A 14,349-nucleotide genomic window follows, 5' to 3' on the forward strand; every position below is an offset into this window, starting at 1 on the left:
TGTATTACTGGTTTTGTTATTGTTTTCTTTTTCTTTTCTTTTCTTTTCTTTTTTTTTTTTTTTGAGATGGAGTTTCGCTCTTGTTGCCCAGGCTGAAATGCAGTGGCGTGATCTTGGCTCACTGCAACCTCCGCCTCCTGGGTTCAAGTGATTCTCCTGCTTCAGCCTCCCAAGTAGCTGGGATTACAGGTGCCCGCCACCACGCTCAGCTAATTTTTTCTATTTTTAGTAGAGACAGGGTTTCATCATGTTGGCCAGACTGGTCTTGAACTCCTGACCTCAGGTGATCCACCCGCCTCAGCCTCCCAAAGTGCTGGGATTACAGGCGTGAGCCACTGCGCTTGGCCTGTTACTTTCTTCTATAAGCGTTTTTGTTTATTTGTGTAAGTTTTTTCCTCAAGAATGCAAAATAGACTGGGCAAGGTGGCTTATGCTTGGAATCCCAGCACTTCGGAAGGCTGAGGCTGGAGAGTTGCTTGAGCCCAGGAATTCAAGAGCAGCCTGGGCAACATAGCGAGAGCATATCACTACAAAAAGTTTCTTAATAATTAGCTAGATGTGGTGGCACATGCCTGTGGTCCCAGCCACTTGGGAGGGAGGATCACTTGAGCCCAGGAGGTCAAGGCTGCAGTGATCTGTGATTGTGCCACTGTATTCCAGCCTCGGCGACAAAATGGATTCTCCACTGGTTATGTGATAAGAATTTTTCCTCGGCCTATTCAAGACCCACTATAATCTGGCTTTATTTTATTTTATTTTGACTTCTGTCCTCTGTATCTGATAGAGCTTTTTATATTCCTAAAGTAGATACTTTGGAACATATGTGAGTAACAGTGCTGGGGCTTGAACCCTGGCCTCCAGCCTCTGGTGTAGTGCCTTTTCTAACACAGCCTGCAGCTTTCACAAATGATGAATACTTGTGTCTTTGTGTTCCACTGCCCGTAGATGTATTCTTCCTTTTCCTCAATCTAAGGTGATTCGTCAAAAAGGCATATAAGGAGGAGACGTAAGACTTTCTCTGAGGAAAGTGGAACTCTTTGGGAGTAAGTAGCTCTTCTCATTCCAGAAGGCCCAAGAAAGAAATGTATTTTGGTGTCACACCTAGAGTTGGTTCTCAACTCTTTCCAGTTGTGTCCTTGGTCAAGTTGCTTAACCCTTCTGAAACTCAGTTTCTATGTCCATGATGTAGGTATTCTTATACCCATGTGTCAGGTTTGGTGTTAGAATTAAATGACATAACATGTAGATCACCTAACGTGATTCTTGGCACATCATGATAGTATCTCTGCTATCCAGTTCAGATGGTGAGTTTAGATGGCATGGGATAGTCCCTCATATATTAGTCAGTCTAGCCAAGCAAATGGAAACAACCCTAAGTATATCAAACAGAAGGAATTTAATGTAGGGAATTTGTTACAAAGATGTTGGGAGGCCTGGGAAACAAAAAAGAAGGGGTACCCTGGAGGAGGAAGAAGGGATGATGTGCGGAGAATCTGCACATCAGGATGCTGTTAGCAGCCCTGTGCTGGAAGTTACAAGCCCACACCTGCTGCTGTGTTGCTGGAGATGTTCCCTATAGTGGTTTCAAAATATGTTCACAAATTCTTTGGCCCTCCTCCTAGCAGTAGCATTCATTTTCCTTCCTTGAATATGGGCAGGCCTTAGTGACTTGCTTCTCACAGATAGAATATAACAGATGAGATCTCTGTGACTTCCAAGGCTAGGTCCTAAAAGGTGACACAACTTCCACCCAGCTCTCTCTCAGGACACTTGGCTTGGAACCCAGCCACCATGTTGTGAGGGCGCCCAGGCCACTGGGAGAGGCCACATGTAGGTGTTCTGGCTGATGTCTAGCATCAGTTACCAGACAAGTGAGTGAGCAAGGCTTTAAAATAACTCCAGCCCCAGCCATTCTGATTGTGACAGAACAAGAGAGCCCAACAGGACCTGCCTAGCCAAGCCCAGTCAGCTTTTGGAAGTCTGAGGGAGAATAAGAAAATGATCATTGTCATTTAAAGTCATTGAGTTGTCCAGGCGTGGTGGCTCACATGTGTCATCCCAGCACTTTGGGAGGCTGAGGTGGGAGAATCGCTTGAGCCCAGGAGTTTGAGACCAGCTTAGGCAACATAGTGAGATCTCCACATCTCTACAAAAACTTTAAAATGTGGTAGCACACACCTGTAGCCCCAGCTACTCAGGAGGTTGAGGTGGGAGGATTGCTTGAGCCTAGAAGGTTGAGGCTGCAGTGAGCTGTGATTATGCCACTGCACAACCTAGTCAAGAAAAATGGAAACAACCCTAAGTATAATAAATAGAAGGGGCTGGCCACAGTGGCTCACGCCTGTAATCCCAGCACTTTGGGAGGCTGAGGTGGGTGGATCAGGAGGTCAGGAGATCGAGACCAGCCTGGCCAACATGGTAAAACCCCATCTCTACTAAAAATACAAAAATTACCCTGGCATGGTGTCACACGCCTGTAGTCCCAGCTACTCGAGAGGCTGAGGCAGGAGAATTGCTTAAACCTGGGAGGTGGAGGTTGCAATGAGCCAAGATTGTGCCACTGCATTCCAGCCTAAGTGACAGAGCGAGATTCTGTCTCAAAAAATAATAATAAAGAATTTAATATAGGGAATTTGTTACAAAGATGTTGGGAGGGCTGGCCAACAAAAAAGAAGGGGTACACTGGAGGAGGAAGAAGGGATGATGTGCAGAGAAGCTGTGCATCAAGAAGCTGCTAACATCCCCGGGCTGGAACCTACAAGCCCACACCAGCCTGGGCACCAGAGCGAGACCGTGTCTCTCAAAAAGATTAAAGTCATTAAGTTTTCGGAAGACTTGTACACAGTTCGGAAGACTTGTACACAGCATTAGATACTGTGTACAAGTCCTCTGAAAACTTATGCCCTTGCCACTGCTAGAGCTGCCAGAGTCACCACCACTGCCCAGATGCCACTTGGGCCAGGCACGGTGGCTAACGCCTGTAATCACAGCACTTTGGGAGGCCAAGGTGGGTAAATTGCTTGAGTTCAGGAGTGTGAGGCCAGCCTGGGCAACATAGTGAGACCTTATCTCTACAAAAAGTAAACAAAAAATTAGCTGGGTACAGTGGTGCGCACCCGTGATCCCAGCTACTTGGGAGGCTGAGAAGGCAGAATCACCTGAACCCTGGGAGGTCAAGGCTGCAGTGAGCGGAGATCACGCTACTGCACTCCAGCCCAGGTGAGAGAGTGAGACTCTGACTGAAAAAACAACAGTCTGGGCGTGGTGGCTCGCGCCTGTAATCCCAGCACTTTGGGAGGCCGAGGTAGGTGGATCACGTGGTCAAGAGATCGAGACCATCCTGGCCAACATGGTGAAACCCCGTCTCTACTAAAAATACAAAAATTAGCTGGGCATGGTGGCGCGTGCCTGTAGTCCCAGCTACTTGGGAGGCTGAGGCAAGAGAATCACTTGAACCCGGGAGGCGGAGGTTGCAGTGAGCTAAGATTGCGCCACTGCACTCCAGCCTGGTGACAGAGCAAGACTCCATCTCAAAACAAAACAAAACAAAACAAAACAAAAACAAAAACCAGATGCTGCTTGACAACCACCAGTAACTGCTGCTGCAGTTGGAGTCAAACCCAGGAACTTCTCTTCCTCCTACTTTCTGATCTGGCACCACGGTCTCCAATCAGCAAAACCTAATAGAAAGCCAGCTGGTGAGAAAGGCTGGGCAACATAGTTTGCATACTCCTACCCCAGCAGTAGAGAGTGGAGTACAGAGGAATGGCTGCCTGTGGTGACAGCATCCAGATCCACCCTTCAATCATATGTAAATTTCCATACACCAGCAGCAGCTTCCTGCTTCCACCCACCATGAGGCAGCTATCCTTCATACAAAAGAAAATGCTCTCAAATGAGCCAGGGGTGGTGGCAGGCACCTGTAATCCCACCTATTTGGGAGGCTGAGGCAGGAGAATCACTTGAACCCAGGAGGCAGAAGTTGCAGTGAGCCATGATTGCACCATTGCACTCCAGCCTGGGGGACACAGCAAGACTCCTCCTCCTCAAAAAAAAAAAAAAAGAAAGAAAGAAAGAAAATGTTCTCACTTTTCTGGCAGGAAAGAGCAAACCAAGTCCCTACAGTTACTGTATTCATCTCTGGGTGATGTTAATGCCTCTTTTAATTAGAATCCCAACTGGATATTGTATAATTTAGAAACTAGCCTATGACGTTAACCACCACCCACTCTCCTTATAGAAAATAGGTGAAGGGAAGGGGTTAAAGACACCCGCGTGCCTGTCTGTGAGTGTGTATACACACATTACCACGCAAGGAAGAAAATATGCCTACCTTTTTTGTTTTGGTTTTGGTTTGGTTTGATTTGGTTTTTGAGATAGAGTCTTACTCTGTTGCCCAGACTGGAGTGCAGTGGCACGATCTTGGCTCACTGCAACCTCCACCTCCCAGGTTCAAGCGATTCTCCCACCTCAGCCTCCTGAGTAGCTAGGATTACAGGCTCACACCACCACACCTGGCTAATTTTTTGTATTGTTAGTAGAGACAGGGTTTCACCATGTTGACCAGGCTGGTCTTGAACTCTTGAACTCAAGTGATCTGCCCTCCTCGGCCTCCCAAAGTGCCGGAATTACAGGCATGAGCCACTGTTTCATTTTTTAAAAAGGTTATGATATCACAGTAGATACGGCATCTTTCTCCCTTTACCCATTCGGTGTTCCTATTTCCCTCAGCCTGTACTTCATTTGGGCAGAGTTCCTTACCTGGTTGGGGCCCAAATCTCCACTACTGAAGCTGTCCCTATGGGTCCTGTCTATATTGGGTTATTGTAGTCTTTAACTTTTATTAAACTTGGCTCCACGTTTTACATTTTGAGTAGTGAGAATTTGACAGTGCCTACTATTCGGAGCAATGTTTCTTGTATTAACTCATTCATCCTTACACAACCCAATAAGGCAAGTACTATTATTATTCTAACTTTACAGATCAGGAAACAGGCTCAAAGAGGTTAAGTAACTTGTCCAGAGTCACACAGCTAGTTAAGGGGTAGAACCAGGATTCAAGCCCATGTTTGAATGTTCTGAATCCAGTCTCAGCGCTCTGAACCACTGCTCAGTCACCACAGGCAGGTGTTTCTCTATACCATCCCACAGCTGAGCACACGACAGGTGCTCAGTAAATGGTAGCTATTATTGTTGATATTACTGCCATTTGATAACTGTCTCTTGGAGTTATGAATCTTATACTCATAAAAATAACCAGTTGACTAAACAATGCCTGGCAAATGACATCGTCCTGATTTGTGGCTAGAATTCCTTCAAACACTGTTTCAGAATTTACAACTATCTCATGAAAAGTGTGATTCCTAAGGGAGAGCTTGTCTGCAGGTTGCTTTGCCCTGGCTTCTAATCAGAACATTTCCCCTTGTTAGCCAGGTGACCTGGAAAAAGCTTTGGATTTGGTGACCAAAGGCACATGGTCAGACCCCCCAGGTCAGCTCCGTCACAGATCAGCCAGGTGATGTTGGGCTTTATGGTTGAGCCAGGTGATGTTTGAAGCTGATGGTTGAGTTTCCTCACTGTGCTCCAAAATCATCAGTCCCTGGGAGACGAGAAAAAGTGGTTTGGCAAAACCATAAATGCAAGAGAGCCCAACACCGATGAGCTGCCTCCGATCACAACTATAATATCAAAGCCCAAGTGACCCCCACATGAGAGGCAAAATAGCCATGTGCTCAGTGAGATTCTTTTATACTCTGGCACATGAGCAGGACTTTAGAAAGGAGAAGCTCTTCTCCAGCACCCTCGGGGTTGCTGAGGGTCTCCATGGCCAGAGGCCTGGCTTGCAGCTCCAGCTGAATCATGGATCCTTGCTCCTTTGAGGCTCTCCATGACAGTGAGGCTTCAGGCCCCAAGTCCCACCTGAGCCCTGTCCCTCCAAAACACCCTCAGTGAGCTAGAGGACACACAGGACTGAATCTCATCAGACACACTGCATTAGACTAAGGGCAGCTGCTCATCGACCCAGGCACTGTGTCCCACCAAGAAATCACTGAACTTCTTGAACCCACAGAAAGGTCCATGCCCCAAGCTCCAACCGTGTGGTGAGGAGTAAAGGAGTAAACTAAAGTTTCACAGGCATAGGCCAGTATCTGTGAAAGTACTTTGACCTAGTAGATAGTATAAAAATGGAGAAAACCTAAGATTTACAGAAGGCCTATGATTTATGGAAGGTGTGATACATAAACAGCCTCACTTAATCTTTATCCTACTCCTACAACATAGATACATCCCACTTTTTTTTTTTTTTTTTTTTTTTGAGACAGGGTCTCATTCTGTCACCCAGGCCAGAGTGCAGTAGCACGAGCTCAGCTTACTGCAGCCTTGACTTCCTGGACTCAGGCCGTCCTCCCACCTTAGCCTCCCAAGTAACTGAGACTATGGGCACACATCACCACCCCTGGCTAATTTTTTGTGTTTTTAGTAGAGATGGGGTTTCAACATGTTGCCTAGGCTGGTCTTGAACTACTGGGCTCAAGTGATCCATCCATGTTGGCCTCTTAAAGTGCCGGGACTACAGGCGTGAGCCACCACACCTGGCCCAACTTTAAAAAAAAATTTTTACAACCAAGAAAATAGGATTACAGAGGTTAATCTAGCCCCATAGTGGGATTTGAATTCAGTTCTGTATGACTCAAAAATCCATTCACTTTCCAGTATCATACCCCATCTTTGGCCCATGCCTGCAGGATGTGAGTTACTCTCTCCATGTGGACCTAGGTGATCTGACCCGTGATTATTCTCAGCCATCGCTGGCCATGCAGCTAAAGACACCTGGGGTCATTTCTCTTTTTTCTGTTCCTTCTGAGATGAAGTGGAACCATAGAATATTCCTTCCTAAAATGAGCTACATCTGAAGAGATGATACATGCATGATATGTCAGAATTAATAAGCAACTTAAAAACCATCTAAACTCCTTCACCTTACCGGTGGGATGAGTCAGCCCAGGCAGGCTGTGACTTCCAAGGTCATATCAATTTGTTGACAGCCGGGACAAAAACCTGGGTCTCTTATTTTTGAAATGGAGTCTCACTTTTTCACCCAGGCTGGAGTACAGTGGTATGATCTTGGCTCACTGCAACCTCCACCTCCCAGGTTCAAGCAATTCTCCTGCCTCAGCCTCCTGAGTAGCTGAGATTACAGATGTGCACCACCACACCCGGATAATTTTTGTATTTTTAGTAGATGTGGGGTTTCACCGTGTTGGCGAGGCTGCTCTCGAACTCCTGACCTCAGGTGATCTGCCAGCCTTGGCCTCCCAAAGTGCTGGGATTACAGGCGTGAGCCACCACGCCTGACCGGGGTCTCTTACTTTTTACTTAATTCCCCTTTCGCTTCAGCATGCTGTTCTACCCACCCCACATATGGGTAAATTATAACAGGGCTAAGAGCTTCAGTAGCATTTCTGAGATCAGGAAGAACAAAACATCTGAACCCATCATTCTTTCCAAACACTGCAGGAATCTGCCTAAATTTAGCTCCTAACTCTAACTTGAATTTCATTGTCCCCAACTCCTTCTTGGATAACTGGCCTACTGTGACAACTGAGCTACAGATATGAGAAAGTCCCTGAAATTCCAGGTTGTGGTGCGTTACATAGAAGAGGATGACAGGATGTGGCAGATGAAAAGCAGAAGTATAAAGGCTATTCCCAGAGAGGAGGCTGTAGTTCAACTGGTATTAGTTGAATTACAGGAATAAAATAGTTCCCAGGAAGTGTTGGTTGGGGGAGATGGGGTATGCCAAGATGACTGTGCTGTGGTGCTGCCTCAGTGAGCTTACAGAGAAGATAAAATCCACCCTCATAATGCAAGGTGAGAAGCGATCAGTGCCGTGAACAGAAGTTCATTCATTCATTGATTTAGTCAAATATTTAACAAAAATTTAATAAATGCCTTCTGCATACCAAGAGCTGGAGCCCTGGAGAGTTGCCCCAATTCTAAAGATCTTACAGTGCAGAAAAGTAAATTGTCAATTAGATTTCTCTGATAAGTGCTTAATTATAGGGGTAACTGTGAGGTGCTATAGAGATACCTCAAGGTGACAGCAAACTGGTTGAGCCATTACAGTGTGCCAGGCACTCTTCTAAGGACTTTCTATATATTTATTCATGTAATCCTCACCACAGCCTTACGTAACAGGGACTCTTATTATTCCCTATTATATGCATGAGGAAACAGAGGCATAGAAAACTAACAGGGCAGCCTGGATCCAAAACCGGGCCATCAGGTTCCAAAGTCCTCCCTCTTAACCTCTTGACTAAACTGTCTTTCAGTCACTTGGTGTTCTCCCAGTCTGGAGGGAAGCAGCAAGTGATGTCCAGCCTGTTACTTTAAGAACAAGTAGGGGTTGGCTGGGCGCAGTGGCTCACTCCTGTAATCCCAGTACTTTGGGAGGCCGAGGCGGGCAGATCATGAGGTCAGGGGATTGAGACCATCCTGGCTAACACGGTGAAACCCAGTCTCTACTAAAAATACAAAAAATTAGCCGGGCATGGTGGCAGACGCCTGTAGTCCCAGCTACTCTGGAGGCTGAGGCAGGAGAATGGCATCTCAAAAAAAAAAAAAAAAAAAAAAAAAAAAAGATCAAGTAGGGGTTAGCCAGAGGAGAAGGAAGAGTATTCCAGACATAGGAATGTGGATATTCAAAAGCCTTAAATGAAGAGATCACAGTGTGTTGAGGGAACTAAAGTTAGCTCAAGAAGAATAAAGTGCCAGACATACACTGTGAGGCTGGAGAAATGACTGAGGCCAGATCATGAAAGGTCTTACGATTCTTGTTAGTCTGTTCATTGTTATCCCCAGAGCAATGGAGAGCCAGCCAGGAATTTTTGATCTGGAAAGTGACAAAAGTGGATTTGCATTTTATAAACATCAGTGTGGCTACACTATGGAGAATAGACTAGAAAGGGGAAGACTGTAGTCATCCAGTTGAGAGATGATGGTGGTCCTGGGCAGGATCACTGAGAATGGACCAAAAGGGACAGATTGAAGTGATATCTAGGAAGTGGACTCAGTACAACTTGATGACTGACTATGGAGAAGGGCTTGCCAAGGCTCCCACTGGCACAAATGGGAGAATGGTGTGCCTGTTTCCTCAGCTGGGCATCCAGGAGGAGGAACATATTTGGGGATAGCAGGAGAATGGTGATGAATTCAGGTCTGAACATGCTGCGTTTGGAATGTCTGTGGGAGATGTTGAGTAAACAGTTGGCTCCCCAGGTCTGGAGCTGGAAATGGAAATGTGAGCACTGGTAGCTAATAGATGGTGATTAAAGATACTGTGGGAGTGAATGAGGTTCTCTCAGGAAGTCTGTGGAGTACAAAGAGAAGAGAGCCAAGGGCACACCAACAACAGACACCAGCACGAAGAGAACAAACAAACCCGAGAGGTAATCAGAGGAAAGCACGGAGAGCAGGGTCAGGTCCCACAGGAGATGGATGGTGACTGTACAGTTGGGACATTCGTCCCCTCCAAATCTCATATTGAACTTGGATCCTCAGTGTTGGAGGTGGGGCCCGGTGAGAGGTGCGTTGGTCATGGGACTGGCTCCTCATGAAGAGCTTCACCATTCTCAGTGGGGTGAGGGAGTTCTCACTCTTCCTTCCTGCATGACCTGGCGCCTTCCTCCTCCTCTCTTTGCTCTCCCTTTAATTTATAAAGAGTAAAGGTTTATTTGGCTCATGATTCTGATGGCTGGAAAGTTCAAGATTGGACATCTGCATCTGGTGAGGGCCTCACGCTGCCCCCACTCATGGCAGACGGGGAAGGGGAACCCGTGTGTAGAGATCACATGGCCCAAGAGAGAGCCAGCAGAGATGGGTGCCAGGCTCTCACAGGAACTAATAGAGTGAGAACTCACCGCTGAGGGAGGGCATTAATCTATTCATTAGGATCTGCCCCCATGACCCAAACACCTCCTACTGGGCCCCATTTCCAACGCTGGGCAGCAAATTTCAATATTAGCTTTGGAGGGGACAAACATGCAAACCGTGGCATAGCAGACACCATCAAAAAAGTGAAAGGCTAACCTAAAGAATGAGAAAAAATATTTGTAAATCAATGTATCTGATAAGGTACTTATAACTAGGATATAAAGACAACCATATTAAAAATAGGCAAAGGATCTGAACACACACTTCTCCAAAAAAGATATACAAATGGCCAGTAAACACACGAGAAGGTGCTCAACATCACTCATCATCAGGGAAATGCAAATCAAATCACAACGAGATACCACCTCACACCCACTAGGAAGGCTAAATAAAAAAGACACATAGGCATTTTCCGATGTTTTTTCCAAAAAAGAGATTAAAGGAGAAAAAAAAAAGGGACAAAAAAACAAGTGTTATTTTACAAAGATGTGAAGACAGTGGAGCCCTCGTGCGCTGCTAGTGGGAATGTGAAGTGGGGCAGTTGCCGAGGAAGACTGTCAGTTCCTCAAGTGGTTAAATATAGAGTTCCTGGGACACGGAGGCGGGCCGTTGCTTGAGTCCAGGAGTTTGAGACTGGGCAACATAGCAAGACCCTGTGTCTACAAAAAATTTAAAAATTATCTGGGTTTGGTGTGTGTGCCTGTAGCCCCAGCTACTTGAGAGGCTGAGGCGGGAGGATCACTTAACAAGCCTAGGAGTTGGAGGCTGCAGTGAGCTGTGATCGCACCACTGCACTCCAGCCTGGGTGACGACAGAAAGAGACCCTGTCTCTAAAAATGAAAAAAAACCCGTAGAGTTCTCATGTGACCCAGAAATTCTACTCCCAGGTATATATACCCAAGAGAAATGAAAATATATGTCCACACAAGAACTGGACAATGGACTGTTAACCGACAATAAAAAAGAGTGAAATACTGATGCAGACTACGACACGGACGAGCCTGGAAAACATGATGCCAAGCGGAAGAAGCCTCACGCAAAAGACCACATACTGTACGATTTCACTTACATGAAATGCCAGAATAGCCAGATATACTGAGGCAGGATGTAGATTCGTGGCTGCTGAGGGCTGGAGGTGGGTAATGGGGGGCTTGGGAGTGAAGGTGAGAATTGGGAAGTTTTCTTTTTAGGTTAATGGGAGTGTTCTAAAACTGTATGAAGACAGCACAACTCTATAAATAAAAATACTGAATTTACACTTTTTTTCTTTTTTGAGATGGAGTCTCGTTCCCTCACCCAGGCTAGAGTGCAGTAGCAGGATCTTGGCTCACTGCAGTCTCCGCCTCCTGGGTTCAAGCGATTCTCCTGCCTCCACCTCCTGAGTAGCTGGGATTACAGGTGCCCACCACCACACCCAGCTAATTTTTGTATTTTTAGTAGAGACAGAGTTTCACCATGTTGGCCGGGCTGGTCTCGAACTCTGGATCGCAAGTGATCCACCTGGGATTACAGGCATCAGCCACTGCACCCAGCCTGCTGAATTGCACACTTTAAACGGCTGAATTCTATGGCATGTAAATTATATCTCAATGAAGCTGTTAGAAACTTTTTCAATGCTGCTTCTTGGTTGGTGAAAACATTAATCCTGACATCATTTAGTAGTACCTCAACTCCTTTTTGGAAATGCCCAAACCCTTTTTTAGCTAGATTAGCTCTAAATGAAGAAGTAAAAGCTCAAATGGTTACCTTTTTTTCTCTTCCAGCTTTATTGAGGTATAAAAAAAATGTATTTAAGGTGTACAATCTCATGATTTGATGTATGTATACATTGTGAAAAGATCACCACAATCAAGTTAATTGGCATACCCGTCCCCTCACATAGTTACTGTTTTTGTCTGTGTGGTGAGAACACTTAGGAGCTACTCTCTTAGCAAATTTCAAGTAGACAATACATTATTTTTAACTGTAGTCACCATGCTGTACATTAGATCCCCAGAACTGAATGTTTGTACCCTTTCACCAAAATCTTCCCATTCCAGCTGACCCTGGGAACTACGATTCTACTGTGTTTATGAGTTTGATACTTTCAGATTCCACATGGAAGTGAGATCACATAGTCTTCGCCTTTCCATATCCGGTTTATTTTACTAAGCATAATGTCTCCAATGTTTCACCCATGTTGTCGCAAATGGCAAGATTTCTTTCTTTTTTATGGTAAAATAATGTTTGCAAGCTCCTTGACTTACAATAGGGCTACGTTCCCATACATTCATCATAAAGTCAAAAGAGCGTTAAGTCCTGGATGGTCTGTCTGTGCAGTCATGTGTCACTTAATGACAGGGATACCCTCTGAGAAATGCATTGTCAGGCAATTTTCTTCTCATGTGAGCATCACAGAGTGCACTTACACAAACCGAGATGGCGTAACCTACCACTGCATACCTTGGCTACATGGGCTGGCTTACTGCTGTGAGGCCACAAACCTGTACAGCAGGTTACTGTGCTGAATACCGAGGCAGTTGTAACACAGTGGTGAGCATTGTGTGTCTAGACATGTCCACGCATAGCAAAGGTACAGTAAGTCAGGCACAGTGGTCCACATCTGTAGTCCCACTACTTTGAAGGCTGAAGCAGAAGGATTGCTTCAGTTCATGAATTCAAGGCCAGCCTGGGCAATATGGTGAGACCCTGTCTCTAAAAACACATTTAAAAATGGCTGGGCACGGTGGCTCACACCTGTAATCCCAGCACTTTGGGAGGCCGAGGTGAGCGGATCATGAGGTCAGGAGATCGAGACCATCCTGGCTAACACGGTGAAACCCCGTCTCTACTAAAAAAATACAAAAAATTAGCCAGGCGTGGTGGCGGCCACTTGTAGTCCCAGCTACTCAGGAGGCTGAGGCAGGAGAATGGCATGAACCTGGGAGGCGGAGCTTGCAGTGAGCCGAGATCGTGCTACAGAACTCCAGCCTGGGTGACAGAGCAAAACTCCGTCTCAAAAAATAAATTAATTAATTAAATACATTAAAAAATAAAAAAATCTATTTCTAGAAAAATTACCAACCAAAAGAAAAACATTTGCAAACAGGTGGAAGACAAGTGTAGAATGTACTGATTTCATGGGGACACTGAAATTCTAATCTTACACACACACACTTCTCTTAAAAAAGAAACAGTTCAGTAAGAATACAGTATTATAATCTTACGGGACCACTGTTGTGTCTGTGGTCCATCACTGAAACATCATTATGCAGTGCATGGCTGTATATATACATAAACACACACCCCACATTTTCTTGATCTGTTCATCTGTCAACAGACGCTTAGGCTGTTTCCATATCTTGGCTATTGTGAATAATGCTACGCAAACGGTTATCTTTAGGATCAAATGGGACGATAGAGATGGTCACACCTAGCTCACATTAGCTCAGTAAATAGTTATTAGATCTGAATCTGAGTTAAGTTACTTCCACCAGCGCAGTAGCATGACTTTATTTAAACTCAGCACACACATCTCTCTAGATCTATAACCATGTGCACACAAGTGTTGGAGACATGACTGCAGAATGGCTACCTTGGTCCTGGCCACCTTGGTGAAACTGTAACACTGTCCTGAAAGACATAATTGAAGGGTAAGTTGTTCACATGGGTTTCGGAAATCACCAGGGTGGTGGCGGGGAATGTGACAGGAAGAGGGGGACTAGGACCCCAAAGCCTGGCAAATGTGGGGGCTGGCCAGTGGTCATTCAGTGATAGTGATAAGGACGGTATTCTGGCTTATGGCTGGAACCTTGCTATGGTCTGAATTTTGTGTGTCCCCCAACCAAAAAAAAAATTCCTGTGTTGAAATACTTTCATGACAAAAATAATGCATCTTAATATTTAAAAAGGCCAGGCGTGGTGACTCATGCCTGTAATCCCAGCACTTTGGGAGGCCGAGACGGGTGGATCACGAGATCAGGAGTTCAAGACAAGCCTACCCAAGATGGTGAAACCCCATCTCTACTAAAAATACAAAAATTAGCCGGATACGGTGGCAAGCGCCTGTAATCCCAGCTACTTGGGAGGCTGAGGGCAGGCGAATTGCTTGAACCCGGGGGGGTGGAGATTGCAGTAAGCCGAGATCATGCCACTGCACTCCAGCGTGGGTAACAGAGCAAGACTCCATCTCAAAAAAAAATAAAAAATAAAAAATGCTTTCAAGGTGATGGTATTAGGAGATGAGGATTTGCGAGTTTATTAGGTCATGAGGGCAGATTAGGACCCTATCAACAAGACCCAGGGAGATCCTTTCTTCCTTCTTCTGTGTGAGGTTGCAATGAGAGGTGACCATCTATGAACCAGAAAGCCCTCACTAGACACTGAATCTGCCAATGCGTTGATCTCAGACTTCCCAGCCTCCAGACTGAGAATACA

At 45.6% G+C, this 14,349-nt stretch overlaps 1 protein-coding gene across 1 annotated transcript in view; it reads left to right on the forward strand.

Annotated features, from left to right (window-relative positions):
* The window catches only part of TAMM41 (TAM41 mitochondrial translocator assembly and maintenance homolog), a 74,043-nt gene extending 60,253 nt beyond the window's left edge, over positions 1-13,790 (forward strand). The window contains exon 8 of the mRNA XM_021934193.2: positions 13,456-13,790. Coding sequence (XP_021789885.1) covers positions 13,456-13,463 — 8 coding nt within the window. The 3' untranslated portion in view covers positions 13,464-13,790. The remainder of the gene's footprint in view (positions 1-13,455) is intronic.
* The last annotated feature ends 559 nt before the right edge of the window (positions 13,791-14,349 follow it).

Source organism: Papio anubis, chromosome 2 (assembly GCF_008728515.1).
Source record: "Papio anubis isolate 15944 chromosome 2, Panubis1.0, whole genome shotgun sequence".
Lineage (NCBI taxonomy): Eukaryota > Metazoa > Chordata > Mammalia > Primates > Cercopithecidae > Papio > Papio anubis.